Genomic DNA, 18,891 nt, shown 5'->3' with positions numbered 1-18,891 from the left:
ATTCCCTAATAATGAGGTCACCAAACTATCAGAGAAGTCTCCCTGTGAAAGCTCCACCAGACGATGCTCGTAACTCCCTGCGCTACAGGTCCGGGCCGTGAGAGGCAGCGCCGGAGTTTATATTAGGGGAAGCGCAGAACCAGCCGTCCCATAATAACCTGCCACATCCTATAATTACCTGGTAGATTTAGGCTTCGTTCCCACGATGACGTTTTGGGGAGTTTTTGATGTTGCAGATTTTCTGCACCTATTAAGTAAAACAGGTTACTGGCATTTGCATTTGAACATATGCAGCAGAAAAAAAAACTCATGGTGGGAACGTAGCCTTATAGAGAATTGCAGATTTTCCACCAAAAATCATAGAATAATAGCTGTCTGCAGTTTAAAAGGAAAAGGACCCCGGGTTCAAATAAGGTTTTTATGTTTCAGTGGATTTTTGTCTCAACTTTCCATGTCATATCTTTACTGAAAAAATACAAATAAAAAAATAATTTAGTAATTTTCACACTGGGACTAATATTATACTCATTTTTCATGCTCTGCACAGAAGACTTTTCAGCAGTCTCATTATCAAATACAGGATTACAATGACTGATAACCCCTCTATATACAGTAGATAACACGGGATCCACCATTCACAATAGGTGATGTCACAGCTCACCTCCTCCTCCTGTACAATGACTGATAACACCTCTATATACAGTAGATAACACGGGATCCACCATTCACAATAGGTGATGTCACAGCTCACCTCCTCCTCCTGTACAATGACTGATAACACCTCTATATACAGTAGATAACACAGGCTCCACCATTCAAAACAGGTGATGTCACAGCTCACCTCCTCCTCCTGTACAATGAGAAAAGGAGTACCAGGAATTAAAAATAAATGTCTGTCCACTTGTGATCCGGTGACCGATCCTCTTTAAATTGAAGGTGACAGTAAATCCCTACAAGACATCACGCTCACATACTTCGGTAGTAACCATATAATTTCCAAACGTACTAAACGCAGCTTGGATTTACGGTCATTATCAGACGCCATTTACTAGATTATTGCAAAATATCCAACATCCCGAGCTGGTTACGAAAATAAAATAAGAGTCGCAGTAATTTTACTCTACGCTGTGAATCCTCTCTGGGAAGAGCCGACCGCCCTCTTGTTATCTTTGGTCTCATTTCAACACGCACACAGCAAATTACTAGGGACAGATTCCACGGCTGCGCTCATCCCTCCCCAGGGGAGAGCGGCAGCGAGTTGCGCTTTTACCAGTAACTCCTCAGACACCTGGATTTATTACACAGCGATCCGCTAAGGGAACAACGCCGAGAAACCATAATTGTTTATCAGCTACACAATCAGAAAAAAATAAAATACTTAAGAAATAAAAAATATGCAAAGACCACCAACATCTTTTTTTTCTTTTCCTGGAGGGAAGGGATGGTTTTGAGGCAAAAAAACAAAACAAAAAACAAAACACAATTTGTCTAGTATTCTGCCAGCACTGTAGGTGCTGGAACTTTCTCTCACTACCCAAAATGCACTGCTATGGTCATTATCCAATGGCTTGCATGGGTTCTTAAAAAGAAAAAGAAAAACATGATTCTAACAATATTAGTTCTATGATCATTATGGGGGGACATACAAATAATCACACCCCCTTCAGTGCCAGCACAGCGCCATTCATGCTTGTGTGGCTATGCCTGGTACTGCAGCTCTAACAAAGCAAGGCAATTGGGCGGATTGGCAGCGCCAGATATAGCGGTTTAGCAATTCATTTTTTTATTTATTTATTTATTTTTTTTTAAGTAAAAAGGCATGCCCCATAGGGTATAATAGACTTTGTTAAAATGGGAGTTAAATAAAAAATGCAGGAAAAAAAAAAAATCTGATAAATTGCCACCATAATGCCTGCAAAGACAAAAAAAAAAAAAAAACAATTAAAATTAATGCTTTATTTTTCTAAGCAAGAATGTGAAAAAGACCTTTTGGGGGTCCGGACTGCACCGATTTGCCTAAAGATGTAGGAATATATGTAGATTTTTAGCGTAATTACAATTATTAATAGATATATAAATATTATGGATACATTGCATATTTCATGTGCCAAAAGATCTCTACGATCCATAAGAAGTTATTTGTTTCCAGTGTGGACGTGTCCCCAGTGATGGTCCGTCCGCAGAAAGCGACCATTGTCGCCCTGCAATAATGTATCCATTAATGCAGAGCGGCGCGGACACGGCCTCTAATTGATTGAATGCTGGTTTTGATTATTTGCTACAATTTCTGAGCCAAGTGGAATTTCTCCTTCTACAACATGACATTAGTGTTACATTCCAGCACGCTTCCCCCCCCCCCCCCCCAGACTTACAAAATAAAATAACACTGCACGCTGCAATATGGGACGGCGGCTTAAAGCCTCGCATCACCCTCTGCCTAATTTCCATAACTTCACATAATCCACCAGGAATGTTGGGAAAAAAAAAAATCTGTTCGCTTCGGGCCAAACTGGCGAGGATGTTTTCTTACTTCATTGTGAATGTACCGAGAGCAGAAAAAAAATACCAAAGAAAACACTGATATCAAACACAGCAATCCACAGATGAAGGACGCGTCCGGGGGAGAAACATTTATTTGCTGCTAATTTAAAAAAAAATAATAAAAAAAAAATAACTAGGATTGTTTAATACATTGGGACAGGAGAGGCAGCAGGAAACGATCTGGGTCAGATATTTCCAGAGTGTACGATGAAAGTGCCGGTACTACAGGAATTTCTGCATGATGGGGGAGAGGATACTTATTAGAACCAAAAAACATCGATAAAAAACAACTGCAAAACCCTGGAGGCACTAGCCCTTTAAGAGAAAGCATGTGCATGACCTAACATCACGGCACAGCAGAGGAAAGGCCGGCGCAGCAGAGAAAAGGCCGGCACAGCAGAGGAAAGGCCGGCACAGCAGAGGAAAGCCAACACCAAGTAAGTGTTGGAGGGGTAGCTGTGGTAAAATCAGTATTTTTTTATTTATTTTTTTTTTAAACACTAGCATGAGCCATTTTAAATATCACCATCTTCCCCTTTAAGGCCAGTCTCACACGTCCAGATAATTCCGGTACCGGAAAAATCGGTACCGGAGTTATCCGTGTGCTCACGTGGCACATCAGTGTGGCACACGTGCGGCAGCCGTGTGCCGCCCGTGTGCTGACTGGGTACCACACGGACCGTGCAGGAGACAGCGCTAGAGATAAGCGCTGTCCCCTGCATCTGGTGCTGAAGCCGGAATTCATTCCTTCTTCCCAGCAGCGTTCGCTGGAGAGAAGGAATGAAAAATCATTGTTTTTTTTATTTTTTGTGTGTTTAAAATAAAGATCCTTGTCACCACCCCCCTCCCACCCCCTGGAAATAAAATACTCACCCGGCTCCCTCGATGCTTCCTCTCAGCGCTGCAGCTTCTTCCTGTATGAGCGGTCACGCTATGGGAGGTGGAGCCGCATATTCATCACTAATGAGCGGCACCACGTGACCGCTCATACAGGACAAGCTGCGGCGCTGAGAGGAAGCATCGAGGGAGCCGGGTGAGTATTTTATTTCCAGCGGGAGGGCGCACAGGGGGGTGGTGACAAGGATCTTTATTTTAAACACAAAAAAAAAATAAAAAAACATTGATTTTTCATTCCTTCTCTCCAGCGAACGCTGCTGGAGAGAAGAAATGAATGGCGGCTTCAGCACCACAAGCTGGGGGGACAGCGCTTACTGTAGCGCTGTCTCCTGCACGGCACCCATACAGCATCCGTGTGAGGTACGTGTTTTACACTGACCCATTGACTTTAATGGGTCCGTGTGATACAAGCGCTCCCACGAACACTGACATGTCTCCGTGTTTTTCCAACGGACACACGGTCCGTGAAAACATGCTGACATGTGCAGAGACACATTGATTTTAATGTGTCTACGTGAGTCAGTGTCTCCACACGTACCGGAGCCACTGACGTGTGAAACCGGCCTAAAGGAGTTGTCCAGGCTTACAAACCGTGGCTGTTTTTTTTTTTTTTTTTTTTTTTTTTTAGCGCCACCCCTGACTGTGCATGGTATTGCAGCTCAGCTCCATTCAGTTCAACGGGGTAGAATTGCAAAAACTAGACAATGCATTGGAAGTGGTGGTGGCGTTTTATGAGATAAAACAGTCATATTTTTCTAGTCTCTGACAACCGCTTTAACATTTAAGAGAGAATAATTTAACAGAGCAGGTTGTCCACTATGGAAAATCCCTTATAGTTCCTCCCGACAATCAGCTGTAGAAATAGTACAGCAAGTGTTCGATTTCCCTGCAGCGCCTCCGCAGGTAAAATGAAGCATTACACAGCTTGAATAGGAGCCAGTAAGATCTCCATAGAATACACATAAGCGGTGAGACTTTCCTAGCAGCCGTCTTCCCTAGATAATAAACGCGGACTCCCTTCTAATAGGAACAGGTTATCTCCATTATGAAAAATTCTAGATTAGGGTATCAGCGGAGGTTAGTAAAGTATCAGCGGAGTCACGTATCTCGATTTGTGCTCAGGATGCCGTACTGCAGTGATCGATACTCCCAAATGGCAAAAAAAAAATAATAATAATTCTGTAATAAGCTAAAGAAGCACAAACCGCAGCAGTACTTGCGTCCGAGCAGAAGGAAACTGCACGTGCCGATATCCATCGCTTCTCCGTCGCTACTCAAATTGCAAAGTAAAAAAAAAAAAAAGAAAAAGCAATTGATCCATAATAAAAATAGGAAGCAACAATCCAAGAGAGGGAAAAAAAAGGTAAAGTGTAAACTTTCTTCCAAATACAGGTATAAGTCTTAAAGTTCCAAAATAAAAGGGGCACAGGCAGGAGTTAATGCCTAAAAATTATCCCACAAGCATCAATCACCTGTTAAAGCTCCAGTTCTGCCTTTAAAGGGGTGGTCCAAAATTTGTATATTGTTGATAGATTATCACTATTAGAACAATGGGGGTCCGGCGCCTTTTGCTCCCTCTGTGGGCAGAGCATACAGAGCCGGAATAGCACAGTTCCTATTGAAGTGAATGTGATTTGAGATGTGGCACCCAAGAATGGCCGCTATATAGTGCACGGACCCGTGATGTTCCGAGCCCGGCCAGTCTGGTAGCTGACAGGAGTCGGACCCCCAGCGATCCGATTCCATATTGAGAATGGGAGTCATCAAGGAATGATGACCAGGCGTGAAAGACTCCGTTCATTTGTATGGGAGACTTCTGAAAGAGTCTCAGATTGGAAACCCCTTGTTAACAAGTAACAAACAGGAATCAGACATTTTATCTAGTTATTTGCAATCTCAAATGCACCATAAAAATAAACAAACAAGTAAACTCTAAAAGCCCAGTACAGATACAACTATTCTCAGCCATTAGTGAAAATGGAATGAGACCAAAATGTTTTTAAGATACACTGCAGTAGAAAAGAAAGACACTGCAGTAGAAAAGAAAGAAAGAAAGAAAGAAAGAAAGAAAGAAAGAAAGAAAGAAAGAAAGAAAGAAAGAAAGAAAGAAAGAAAGAAAGAAAGAAAGAAAGAAAGAAAGAAAGAAAGAAAGAAAGGAAAGGAAGGAAGGAAGGAAGGAAGAAAGGAAGGAAGGAAGGAAGGAAGGAAGGAAGGAAGGAAGGAAAAAAAAAGAAAAGAAAGAAAAAGAAAAAAAAGAAAGAAAAAAAGAAAGAACTTACAAATTTAGGACTGAACATAAAAATAAACGTGGGGTTTTCCTCTTTCCCCAGAAGGTTATTCATGGATATTACTGGCTGTAAAACAATGGAACACAATTCAGAGAGGTGGAAAAAAAAAAAAAAAAAAAATTCCATGACTCACGGTTATTTCTGCAGTGTATAACGTTCTTTTCAGAATTTTGACTTTTTTGTGTGTGTTTTTTCACAGCGATGACTTTTCCAGTCGCGCTCGTTACTAGTCGTATAAATAGCTCCAGAAATGGGAAGTTTTCACCGCTTCCAGCTTTATATTTATAGGCCGCTGGGGTAGTGACCTGCAGGGAATATTTTCTCACATGGGCCACATACAAATACAGGAAAATCCCAATAAATAAAGGGGAAGTTGGAAGATTTTTCTCCAAAATTGTTTTTTTTTTTTTTTTTGTTGCAGGTACAAAATAATGAAACGTGGCTTAATCACTGCGGTGCTGGAGAGACAGATTAGTGGTGCGGAGTTTAGGGTATACTCCAATTAAACTTTAAAATGACTAATCCTTTAAGGAATTTGGAAGATTGACAACCCCTTTAAATTTCACATCAACATGTTGGATATTCTGATTATAGAAAGAGTATCTAAATCTTGCACCAATGGTTAATTACTGAAGTTTTCTCTATTTGGTTCTTTGCTCATTCTTCTGCATCTAGTGTTAAACACTCTAAAAGGTTGTCTAGCATAAAAAAAAAAAAAAAAGCGGCCATGGGTGCTTTTTTTCCCCAAAAAACAGCTCTTCTCCCCTCCCCCATCTACAGGTAGCCTGCAGTTCAGCCATCCACTTCAGTGAAGCCGAGCTGCGAGAGCTCATAGTGGTGGGAAGCGACAGCCATGTTCTTCTATGATCCTTGACAACCCCTTTAGACATTACATAACATTAGACTTTTTTTCATTCATTTATTTTTTTTTTTTTATCAGATTACCTGGATTATCAGATGGCAGATTAAAGGAATTTCACCCTCAGGCCTATGTTGAGAAAAGCTCGGAGAAGAGACATATCTATAATTTATCATTCGGAGACGAGACGCCTCTTATTGTGATGGACCGATAATAGGGACGGCGACCTACAGAAAGGATTGATCTAAGTGGTCAGAACAGACGGAAACTAACCTAAGCATTTAGCGCATCTTCAGTCATGGGGGGGGTTAAGTCTGACACGTGAAAATGAATAGAGAACATTAAAGAAATTGCAGACGATAACAAAAGGAATACCGGCACCTTAACGTGCACCCATCCAAACCTGGTCATGCTGCCCTTATCCTGCATTTAAAAATAAAATTAAAAAAAATAAAATAAATAATGCTTCTGATGCTCATGCTCTCTAATTTGTCATCTATTCCTTTCCCTCCGCATTCTGCCAGCACTATAGGTGCTGGAACTTCCTTTCCACTCAACTCTGCTGCTACAGATGCGATAACAGCGGGAGAAGACTAGAAATCAGCAGAAACCAAACATTTACTGGAATCTCACCACAGAAAATAATCTCCAAATATCAAGGTTAGACCATGCAACTAGGCGGTGACCACAGTGTAACAAGTTTCTGAACCCCCCCCTTTTTTTTTTTTTTTTTTTTTTAATACATCATTCCTCCTGGAAATATATCTAATATATAATAAATATTATATACGGTAATCATATATAAAATATAAAAATTTGGGTGGCACCATTCCCCATTTTCAATTTAATTCAATGATGACAACTTTTACCCCAATTTGTGTTTTGCTCATCTGGGATGGGGGGGGGGGGGGGGGGGGGGGGGAGGGAAATCACATCTTACACATATTGCACATGTAATACCAACGTTACATTTCTCATCTTTCAGGATGATTTTTCGTCAGATTGGAAAAAAAAAAATCTGTGGTTAATTAAAGGTAATTTAATCGCAAATCAAAATAGCTAATTATAAACGTGCCGGAGTTATTACACCAATTTTGGTCTTATGAAATGTTCCTAATTATATACGGCTCTACCCCGCTCCAAAGCTGGGAATTTCTGGATATTGCGGCTGCCATACTCACAGGCTCCTGTACAAAACAGGTTTGTTTTTAGTATTTTATTTTTAATATCAAGCTTAAGGAAAAAAGCCTAAATTATTAGTAGCTGGCAGAGTAAGATGCCATTGTGGATATGGAAAGGTATCACATAGATCACTGGGGAGAAAACCTTTTAATCAGAAGTCAAAAAAGAAAACAAAAAAAAAAAAAAAAAAGGAAGCAGCTACGGTACATAAACCTTAGTAAAAAACAAAAAACAAGCAAACATGGGGAGCTGCTGTGGACCCTGTGCATGGAGGAGGAGGTGAGCTGTGACAGTGAATGGTGGATCCTGTGTCATACACTGAATATAGAGATTATAAGTCATTGTACAGGAGGAGGAGGTGAGCTGTGACATCACCTATTGTGAATGGTGGATCCTGTGTCATCTACTGTATATAGATGTGCTATCAGTCATTGTACAGGAGGAGGAGGTGAGCTGTGAAATCACCTATTGTGAACGGTGGATTCTGTGTCATCTACTGTATATAGAGGGGATATCAGTCATTGTACAGGAGGAGGAGGTGAGCTGTGAAATCACCTATTGTGAACGGTGGATTCTGTGTCATCTACTGTATATAGAGGGGATATCAGTCATTGTACAGGAGAAGGAGGTGAGCTGTGACATCTCCTATTGTGAATGGCAGATCCTGTGTTATCAGTTGTATGGTTTATAAGGCATTTTCTGATGACACATTGCCTTTAAAGAGCATGTATCTTTTTTGCACCAAATATTTTTACATTTTCTGCAGATTACGGGTGTTTGGGTTCAGAGAACCCCGCTGATCACAAAAACAAGACTCTGAATGGTTGAGCTTCTGCACATTGCGGTGTATGGTCTCACCGGCTTTATATTGAGCCCCTACATCTCTGTGTGAATGGTCCCGTAGAAGTGAATAGAGCGGTGGTCACTACTGGCCCCATAGAAGTGTTTGGTGTTGTGGTCACGCAAGCGCACAATGGGGACTATTTGCACAGGAGTCTTTGGAACTCTCTCCTTTATGATCGGTACTGATGTCAGTGAACGGACCTCGCTCATCATCTGCCAGAAGACACAGAGACAAAGATGAAAAGAGGCGGCTTTGTGGCAGCAGCTGGGTGTAATGCAATCCTTCTTTCTCTTGGGCATTGCTTGAGTACGTCAGAGCCAAAGACAGTTATGACTGGTATGGAGACGTCAGGTACCAGAGACACTGCATTGCCCAACACCACCGAGATTGCACTTAACCACTTCAGTGACTTTAGAGAACAGAGATTACATCGTGGGGGGTCGAGAATTCCATCTCTAGATAAAAGTACTAGAAGTCCTGGTTGTTCTCCACAGGGCACAGATAGACATGTGCTCGGTGCAGCGCTGCACTACACGCCGAATGTACAGATTAAGTTACAGGCACATAGTGTACAAGACAATGACATACCTGACATTAATGACGTGGAACAGACTGATACAGGAACAGGTAGAGCTGCAATAGAGCCGACCCCCACCCCAACCATCCACATCAAAGCAAAATATCTGGAGACATGCCAAAGAAAAAGTTACTCCTATCTGAAAATTATAAATGGGGATCACAGGCCTCCCAGACAGCAAATTATAGGACACCATCGGGGTCCAAACATTACAACTCTTCATATATCATAGATATCAGCCAACAGGTAGAAACAAACCTGAGACGAGAAGATGACGGATGATGACAATGCCCAAACGCAGGTCTTAGGCCTCAGTCAGACGTCTAAATTTTTTTATGTACGAGTGCTCGCGGATCGCGCTCACCCCTGTGATAAGTCTATGGGACCGTTCACAGAGGTCCGCAGCAAATATTGGAGACAAGTCTGATTTTTATCGGAGGGTTAAATCAAAAATCAGCAATGCAAGTCTTTGGGTCTGTGAATTTGAAAAAAAAAAAAAAAAAAAAATCTGGCCACACTCGGATAACTTCAGAGAGGAGTCCAATTTTCACAGTCAGAATGGAGATGTAAAATTTATATATATATATATATATATATATATATATATATATAATTTCTCCACGTACAAGAAAATTGGATGACACTTGAACCGCACTCTGATAAGAATAAATAGTTCAATGTCCTTGTACGCAAAAGAAAAAAAAAAAAGGATTCGGACATGTGAGCGAAGCCTTTCGGACCCTGCATCCGTAATATAGGTGCAGAAATTGGCCGCCATTACATCAGAAACTATTGTAGAATGCTTTGGAAAAACTAGTAAGTAATGCATCCACATAAATCAAAAGATATTTTTTGCACAAAAATCTACGACAGAAAAAAATTGGCTCCTGGAGATGGACTAGAACACATTCACTACTTAAGCAGAAAAGTCTGCTGCAAATACGGATGTGTTGGCAGGAAAAAAATTATGCATTTTTTATGCATTTTTCCTATTAGCACGGGGTGAAATCTGCAGCAAAAAAACACTGAAAGAACTGACATGACGCAGATTTAAATCTGCAAGGAAAAAATAAGCAGTGTGTGCACGAGACTTCAGGAATCTCATTCACTGTGCTGATAGTAAGAAATCTGTGCAGAAAAAAAAAGGCAACAAAACTGCAATGTGTGCACAGACCCCAATTCATGTAGCAGAGCCGGATTTAACTCTTTGGAATTGCAGTCCTATGTAAAGGGCAGCATGCACGCTGCGATATTTTAATCTCAGATACCAAAAGACAAACCCGGCTCTGCGACAGCTCTGCGTAGACAGACAAATTAACCGTTACCAAGCCGGCCATCGATGTGAACGATCCCCATCGGCTCTCTGCGCAGCATCATTATTACACAAGAGGAAATCGAACACCCGGGATGGACAACGAGAACAGAGGAGCAAAACCTTATCAGTAACGTTACCGGGAGAAAGCGTGCAGTCTCATTATCACCCATAGAGGGATCGTCCCAGAAGATGACAACTAAGAGTCAAATTGAGGAAATTAAAAGTCACAATGAAACTAGCTTTTAGAACTTTATGTTCCATATTTGTAAATAAAAAGGTTCAGGTCTTTGTAGTTTATTCTTTCAGCTGACCTAAACTCACCAAAATTGACACTATAATAACAGTGGGGCGATTGCAAACCACTTCACCCCCCTATATTTGGCATACGGTTATATTTTTGCAACATAGAAGGATGCAAGAAAATGAAGCATTGCAATAACAGATACATTTTTTATTAAAACCACCACCTTGTACATTGAGCATTATCTAGAGATGTAGCAGAGCTGCCAATCTGTGGCTGTACATGAGTGCAAATAGGCACAATGAGAAAGAAAAGAACTCGACGAACAATCCAGCTCTGCTGCATCTGTGCAGCACTAAGCAGTGCATATATGAAGACACAGTGCAATTTAACAAAGGCAGGCAGGATAAAATGTACCACACTGCATAGATACATGTTATGTACACATTCCCACAGACATGGATACATAACATATGCACCAGCTGAAAAAGAAAGTCTGTCCAAAAATCTGTAACATATATTTGCACAATCCAGCATGACCTGAAATCAGGGTCATGTAAACTTGTGCAATGTGAAGAAGGCCACACTTCTTGCCCCCAACAGGAAATATGATTGTACAGAGCTGCACTACAACTCCCATCCTCCTATGGGGAGTGTGGGGCTGAACACTCACCTACAAGTTATTTCTGCTCCATTTACAATCAGGCAAATTTCTTTTATTGAGGTGCATCTAAAATATATAGGGGTATATACACTATCAACATCTTAAAAAAAAAAAAAAAAAAACAATTTATCCATAAATAGAAAATCAGATTTGCAAAATAATTTTTTTGCAATTTTAGTTAAAAATGTTAGTAAATTAAACAAATGGGGGTCCAGCCCACTAATCATATCCTGCCCAGTTCCCTCAGCATTTATGGCATGCCTCAACATTTGCAACAGTGCAACATTTTTGGCATGCACCAAAATTTGCAAAAAACAAAAACCTGATTATCAATTTCTCTGCACAACACAGTGAAGAACGTGGAAGCTGCAAAAGCTTCCCCTATATTGTATAAATAAAATTATAAAACAGATATTAGCAAATATTGACTGTCCGATTTGTGTTTTAATAAAGACATTGATAGTAAGTATTTTTATTTATTTTAGTCTCTTCTGGGCTCAAGCAAAAAAATAAATAAATAAATACAGCTTGGGTACTACGGGGCTAAAATGACAAGTCCAAAAAAGAAAATTAAATAGAAAGCATAAAATGAGGAAATGTCACCATCACATATACCGACACCCCGAGCTGATGATGTATAGGGATGGATGTAATACAATGGGCAGCATATGGCGGCATCTATATCCTTCAGCTGGGATACGGGGGGGGGGGGGGTGCACACATTTTTTCAGCACTTTTTCCCTGTTGCAGATACAGTTATGAATGAAGCTCTTGGCATCCACAGGTCACAGACGCACGGTGACCTAAAAATTGGTAAATAAAGCAGAATTAAAGGCGTTAGCGACTGCGCGGCCGAGCCGGAAAGAAGGGTAGTGGATTTTACAATGGTGTGATAGCCGATCACAAAACTAATGCGCCAAAGACTATATTGGCGCCATAAAACAATAATAATACCGTAGAATGGCCAGGATGGCTGGTTCCACAATCCCGACCACCGCATGAATGGCTCAGATTGGAATACCCCATGAACATCCCACTTTCATATGAAACCGATACGTCCGCTCTCCGTACATCGCCAGGGAATATGTTAGTACTATGCAACGACTATAAATAATACCGTAGTGAGGCCAGGTCAATCGTTTCTGTAACCTTGGCCACCATGCTAGTGAATGAGATGGGAATACTCCTTTAATACCTTGTGCGTATATAAGTAAATGATACGTCCGCTCACAGTACAGCGCCGTACAGTATATTGGTATCACATAAAACTATAAATAATACCGTAGTGGGAGCAAAAGGTGACATTTCCGGAACTCTAATGGATGAGGTCGGAATTCCCTTTTAGTAGCTTGCGCATATATGTAAAGGATAAACCTTAATACAGCGCCATGGAAGATGTCGGTGCTATATAATGACTACAAATAATACCGTAGCACAGCTAGCCCAGCTGCCTCTGTAACCTTGACCAACACATGAGTGGCTGAGATAGGAATACCCACCCATTCAGTACCATGTGCTTATATATGTAGCAGATACGTTTGCTATCGGTACTGCGCTACTGTATACGTTGGCGCTTTTTAAGACCCATAAATAATACCATAGTGAGAACAAGATTTGCCATTTCTGTAAACTTGAAAACTGTGTAAGGCCGAGATGGGAATACCCTTCAGTAGCATGTGCATATATACATATTGGATATGTCTGATCTCGGTGCAGCGCTGCGGTATACGTCGATGCTATATAACGACTATAAATAATACCGTAGTGCAGCAGTTTGTTACCTTGACCGCCATGGGAATGCCCCTTCAGTAGCATGTGCACACAGATGTAACAGATACGTGCGCTCTCGGTACAGCGCCGCAGAATATGTAGGTGCTTTACAACGACAATAAATAATACCGTAGTGAGACCAGGAGAGCTGTTTCCATAACCTTGACCACTGCATGAATGGCTGAGATGGGAATACCCTTCAGTAACATGTGCCTATATACGTAACGGATACGTCCGCTCTCGGTACAGCGCTGCAGAATATGTAGGTGCTTTACAACGACAAATAAATAATACCGTAGTGAGACCAGGAGAGCTGTTTCCATAACCTTGACCACCGCATGAATGGCTGAGATGGGAATACCCCTTCAGTAACATGTGCCTATATACGTAACGGATACGTCCGCTCTCTGTACAGCGCCGCAGAATATGTAGGTGCTTTACAACGACAATAAATAATACCGTAGTGAGACCAGGAGAGCTGTTTCCATAACCTTGACCACCACATGAATGGCTGAGATGGGAATACCCCTTCAGTAACATGTGCCTATATACGTAACGGATACGTGCGCTCTCGGTACAGCGCCACCGTATACGTCAGTGCTATAGAACGACTATAAATAATACCGCCGAGGTGAAGATGTAGTAAAATTCACATAAGTCGTGCTCCATATGTTTGTCAGTTTAGGGAGAAACAATACAGGAAAGGTGTAGGAGCCTGGCGGCCACCAGTGGTGCCGGATGCCCCTCGGGGGCGGGTACTTGCCTCGGTCTTGGTGATGCGGTGTCGCGCCAGCTTCACCACAGCGAAATTCCCTTTCCCTAAAGTGCGCTCTATGTCGTAGAATCCGACCCGGACAGGACCCCTCTGGACAAGCCTCTGACAATCCGCCATGACCATGCTGGGACCCGGGCCAGGGAGGACAGAGGGGCCACAGACATCAACCGGGCTGAGCAGCCCCTCACAGCCGGCAGTCCGGGGGAAGGGGGAGATGAGGCTGCAGGGACGAGCTCCGCTCAGGCACTACCACGCATTGTCCAGCACGAAGAGACGCTCGGTGCACACCGGCAGGAGAGTCCGGCGCAGGCGGCAGCGCTCATTGTCCGGCACCGTGTGAACGGGGCTGCATCTCCGTCCGCGGAGGGTGCGGGAAAGTCACTTGGTGAAGTTGCAGCCGGTCACGGCGGTGTGAGGGGACGCGGCGGAGCGGGCTCGTGTCACACTCGGGAGCGGAGGCAGCTGTGCAGGAAGCCAGAGTGCAGCTCTACCCACCGCCGCCGCTGCCTGCACAGCGCTGCTGCATGTTCTCAGGGCTCACGTCCATTGACGTCACGGCTGCAGGAGGGCCGGGGGCGGGGCCTCGGCGGAGCGCTAGGACTTCTTTTTTTTTTTTTTTAACCTTCTTCACAGCTCGCTTGCCAAATGGGTTGCCCCTAGCAACCGGAGCCAGCGCTGACGTCAAGCGCCTTCTGCATGAGCTGTCAGTCACAGAGCAGAGCGGGAGAGAGACGGAGAGAGGGAGAAAAAGAGAGAGGGGCAGAGAGACAGAGGAAGCGAGAGAGGGAGAAAGAGAGAGGGGCAGAGAGACAGAGGGAGAAAAAGAGAGGGGGCAAAGGGAGAGAGAGGGGCAGAGAGAGGTAGGAAGACGGAGAGAGGGAGAAAAAGAGAGGGGAAGAGGGAGCTAGAGACAGGGAGAGAGGGACAGAGAGAGAGGTAGGAAGACAGAGGGAGAAACAGAGAGGGGGCAGAGAGACAGGGAGAAAAAGAGAGGGGCAGAGAGACAGAGGGAGAAAAAGAGAGGGGGCAGAGAGATAGAGGGAAGGAGCGAGAAAGAGAGGGGCAGAGAGAAAGACAGAGGGAGAGAGACAAAGAAAGAGGGACAGAGGGAGGAAAACAGAGGGAGAAAAAGAGAGCGGGAGAAAGAAACAAAGAAAAAGAGAGACAGGAAGAGGGAGAAAAAGAGAGAGGGGCAGAGAGGGAGGGAGCGAGAGACAGAGGTAGAGGGAGAAAAAGAGAGCGGCAAAGAGAAAGGGAGGGAGGGAGAGAGACAGAGGGAGAGAGACGGAAAGGGAGGGAGTGAGAGACGGGGAGAGAGAGGGGCAGAGAAAGGAGAGAGGGAGGGAGCGAGAGACAGGGAGAAAAAGAGGGAGAGACAGAGGAAGAAAAAGAGAGGGGCAGAGAGACAGGGAGCGAGAGACAGAGGGAGAAAAAGAGGGACTGAGAGACAGGGAGAGGGAGGGACCGAGAGACAGAAGGGGGAGAGAGGGAGAAAAAGAGAGGGGCAGAGGGAGAGGGAGGGAGCGAGAGACAGAGGGAGAAAAAGAGGGGCTGAGAGACAGGGAGAGGGAGGGAGCGAGAGACAGGAGAGGGAGAAAAAGAGGGGCAGAGGGAGAGGGAGGGAGCGAGAGACAGAAGGAGAAAAAGAGAGGGAGGGAGTGAGAGACGGAGAAAAAGAGAGGGCAGAGAGACAGGGAGAAAAAGAGAGAGGGGCAGACAGACAGGGAGAGGGAGGGAGCGAGAACAAGAGAGGGGCAGAGAGACAGGTAGAGGGAGGAAGTGAGAGACAGGGAGAGAGAGGGAGAAAAAGAGAGGGGCAGAGAGACAGGGAGAGGGAGGGAGCGAGAGACAGAGGAAGAGAGAGACGGAGAGAAACAGGGAGGGAGCCTAGAGAGGGAGAGGGGCAGAGAGAGACAGGGAGAAACAGAGAGAAGAGCAGAGAGAGACGGAGAAGTGAAAGAGGGACAGTGAGAGAGACAGAGGGAGGAGAGAGGGGGCAGAGAGACAAGGAGAGAGGGACAGACAGGGGAGGAGAGAGAGACAGAGGGTCAGGAGAGCAGGGAGGAGAGAGACAGGGAGGGAGCAAGGGGCAGAGAGATGAAGGGAGGAGAGAGAGAAAGTGAGAGGGGCAGAGAGACAGCGGGAGGGAGAGAGAGAGAGGGGCAGGAGAGACAAAGGGAGGAGAGAGATGGAGAGGGGCAGGGATAAACGGAGGAGAGGGGCAGAGAGAGACAGGGAGGAGCGAGACTGGGAGAGAAACGGAGGGAGCGAGAGAGAGGGGCATGAGAGAGAAACAGGGAAGGAGCAAGAGACGGTGGGAGTGAGAGAGAGACAGAGGGAGAGAGAGACACCTTGAATTTCGTATCCTCAATGGCCGCACAAAGGGAGACTCAGAAAGACAGACCCTAAACTCCCATGTGGGCCGCAGTGTGATAGACTATGCCATCACCGATATCGGCCCTACAAATATTGGCGCCCTTATAGTCACCCCACAAACACGTCTGTCAGACCACAACCAACTGCTCCTATACATCGAAGCCACAAACAAATCACCTTCACAAACCCCGCAGCAGACCGGCCTCTTTAGCTTGCCGCCAACCTTCATATGGTCCAAGATGTCAGCCACAAAATATAAAGATGCCATCAACAGACCAGAGATCGAGGAGAAGCTCCAACACTTCCATAATAACGTGTATGAACTTAGCCCAGAACACCTAGTGGTAAGAGACCTTCACGACATTCTCTATGCCATGGCAGAAATGTCCGACCTGAAAAGAAGCATCAACAAGAGTCAGAGTACACAAAATCCCAACAACTGGTTTGACAAAGAATGTAAAACCATATGGAAGGCCCTAAGCATGGCCTCAAATAAAAAAAACACATAGCCCCAAACAACCCCACTCTGAGAGAAGCCTACCACACCATACAACGAAACTACAAAGCCATCCTCAGAAAGAAAAAGCAAAACCACATCTCCACCAAACTCCAACGTCAAGATGCCCTTGAAGACAGCAAATTTTGGGAACTGTGGAATCACCTTGGATCCAATCAGAAAAGCAACAGCCTCCACATCCAGAGCAGCAACATCTGGCTCCAGTGCTTCAAGGACTTTTACAAAGACATCCCAAGTAAAGACCTGAAACTGGCACGAAAAGAGCTTGTGAGAAAGCTGAAAGATATGGAGGAAAAGTTCAAAGATTTCCAAAATCCCTTGGATACACCAATCACACTTACAGAAATAACAGAAAGGATCACATGGATAAAAGGTAAAAAAGCCAGCGGTCCAGATGGGATCCTCCCAGAAATGTTAAAATGCAGACATCCAGGCTGTGATAACAAAATTAATATCGTACTGCAGGCCGGCTGCTTCCCCAAAAACTGGAACCAAGGCCTCATAACCCCTATACACAAAAACGTGGACAAGTACGACCCAGCAAACTACCGGGGGATATGTGTCAGCAGCAACCTGGGTAAACTCTTCAACTGCATCCTGAACAAGAGTATCCTCACCGAGCACAACGTCCTCAACAAGAGCCAAGCAGAGTTCATGCCGAACCACCGCAATTTGGGGATTAATTGAATTGTCCTGGGTAGTGCATTCCAAAGAATTGGTGCAGCACGTGAGAAGTCTTAAAGATGGGAATGGGCGGTTCAGATTATTGAGGATGTTAATCTTGGGTCATTAGCAGACCGGAGGGCACGGGAAGGGTGGTAGACTGAGACGAATGAGGATATGTAGGGTAGTGCTGAACCGTGGAGAGCTTTTTGGGTGAGAGTGATAAGTCTATATTGAATTTTGGAGTGGATGGGTAACCAGTGTAATGGCTGTTACAGCGTAGAGGCATCGGTGTAATGAATGGTGAGGAATATGATCCTGGCTGCAGCGTTCAGGACAGATTAGAGAGGGGAGAGTTTAGTAAGAGGGAGGTCGATTAGTAGGGAGTTACAATAGTCCAGACGAGAGTGAATAAGAGAAACAGTAAGAGGTTTTGCAGAGTCGAAAGAAACGGTCGAATTCTAGAGATGTTTTGATCTATCATCTATTATCTATCTACAGTGGCATGTAAAAGTTTGAGCACTCCTGGTCAAAATTCCTGTTATTGTGAACAGTTTAGCAAGTCAAAGATGAAATGATCTCTAATAGGCTTAAAGTTACAGGTGACGCGTTTCCTTTGTATTTTAGGCAAAACAATGTATATAATTTCATCTTTTACATTTTAAAAGTTACAAAAAGAAAAATGGGCCTTTGTAAAAGTTTGGGCACCCTTGGAGATTTGTGTGCACAGATAACTTTGAGGTCTCAGACCATAATTATCCTGTTAGGGTTATGGCTTGTTCAATATCATCATTAGGAAAGGCAAATTTCTCAGCTTTATAAAAACCTGGCCTCCTCTAACCTTTTGCCAATAAACAGCAGCCATGGGTTCTTCTAAGCAGCTTCCTAGCACTCTGAAAATGCTGGAGGCCCACAAAGCAGGAGAAGGCTAGAAGAAGATATCAATGTGTTTTTAAGTTGTCCTTTCCTCAGTTTGACATGTAATTAAAGGAGATATCCGGGACTTTACAAAAAATATACCTAAGCACTAACAGGCAGGTAATTGCAACTTTCCTACCTGTTGTGCCCGGCGTCATATACCGCTCCTGCCGGGCATTCAAAAGCCTCCGCTGATGTCACTTCTACAGAGAGACAACTTCTTTTCTGCTCCGCTCTGTCGACAGGGCAGGACTTCTGGCGTCAAGCCGATTGACAGTTGGCTTCCTCAGTTACGCAGCGAGGATTCGGCTGTCAGTCAGAATGACGCCACAAATCCTGCCTCAGCGGCAGAGGCAGCTGAATCCTTGGCAGGAGTGGTCTGCGACCGCGCTGTACCAGGAAGAACGGCGCTGTGCACAACAGGCAGATAAGCTGGAATTCCTGGGCTGTGGCATGTACAGTAG

At 44.1% G+C, this 18,891-nt stretch overlaps 1 protein-coding gene across 1 annotated transcript in view; it reads right to left on the bottom strand.

Moving 5' to 3' along the window:
- SIK2 (salt inducible kinase 2) overlaps positions 1 to 14,736 on the bottom strand; it is a 115,951-nt gene extending 101,215 nt beyond the window's left edge. Inside the window, exon 1 of the mRNA XM_077249755.1 lies at positions 13,942 to 14,736. Coding sequence (XP_077105870.1) covers positions 13,942 to 14,076 — 135 coding nt within the window. The 5' untranslated portion in view covers positions 14,077 to 14,736. The remainder of the gene's footprint in view (positions 1 to 13,941) is intronic.
- Positions 14,737 to 18,891: the final 4,155 nt, after the last annotated feature.

Source organism: Ranitomeya variabilis, chromosome 4, assembly GCF_051348905.1.
Source record: "Ranitomeya variabilis isolate aRanVar5 chromosome 4, aRanVar5.hap1, whole genome shotgun sequence".
Classification (NCBI taxonomy): domain Eukaryota; kingdom Metazoa; phylum Chordata; class Amphibia; order Anura; family Dendrobatidae; genus Ranitomeya; species Ranitomeya variabilis.
This window is presented reverse-complemented; position numbering and strand designations above follow the sequence as displayed.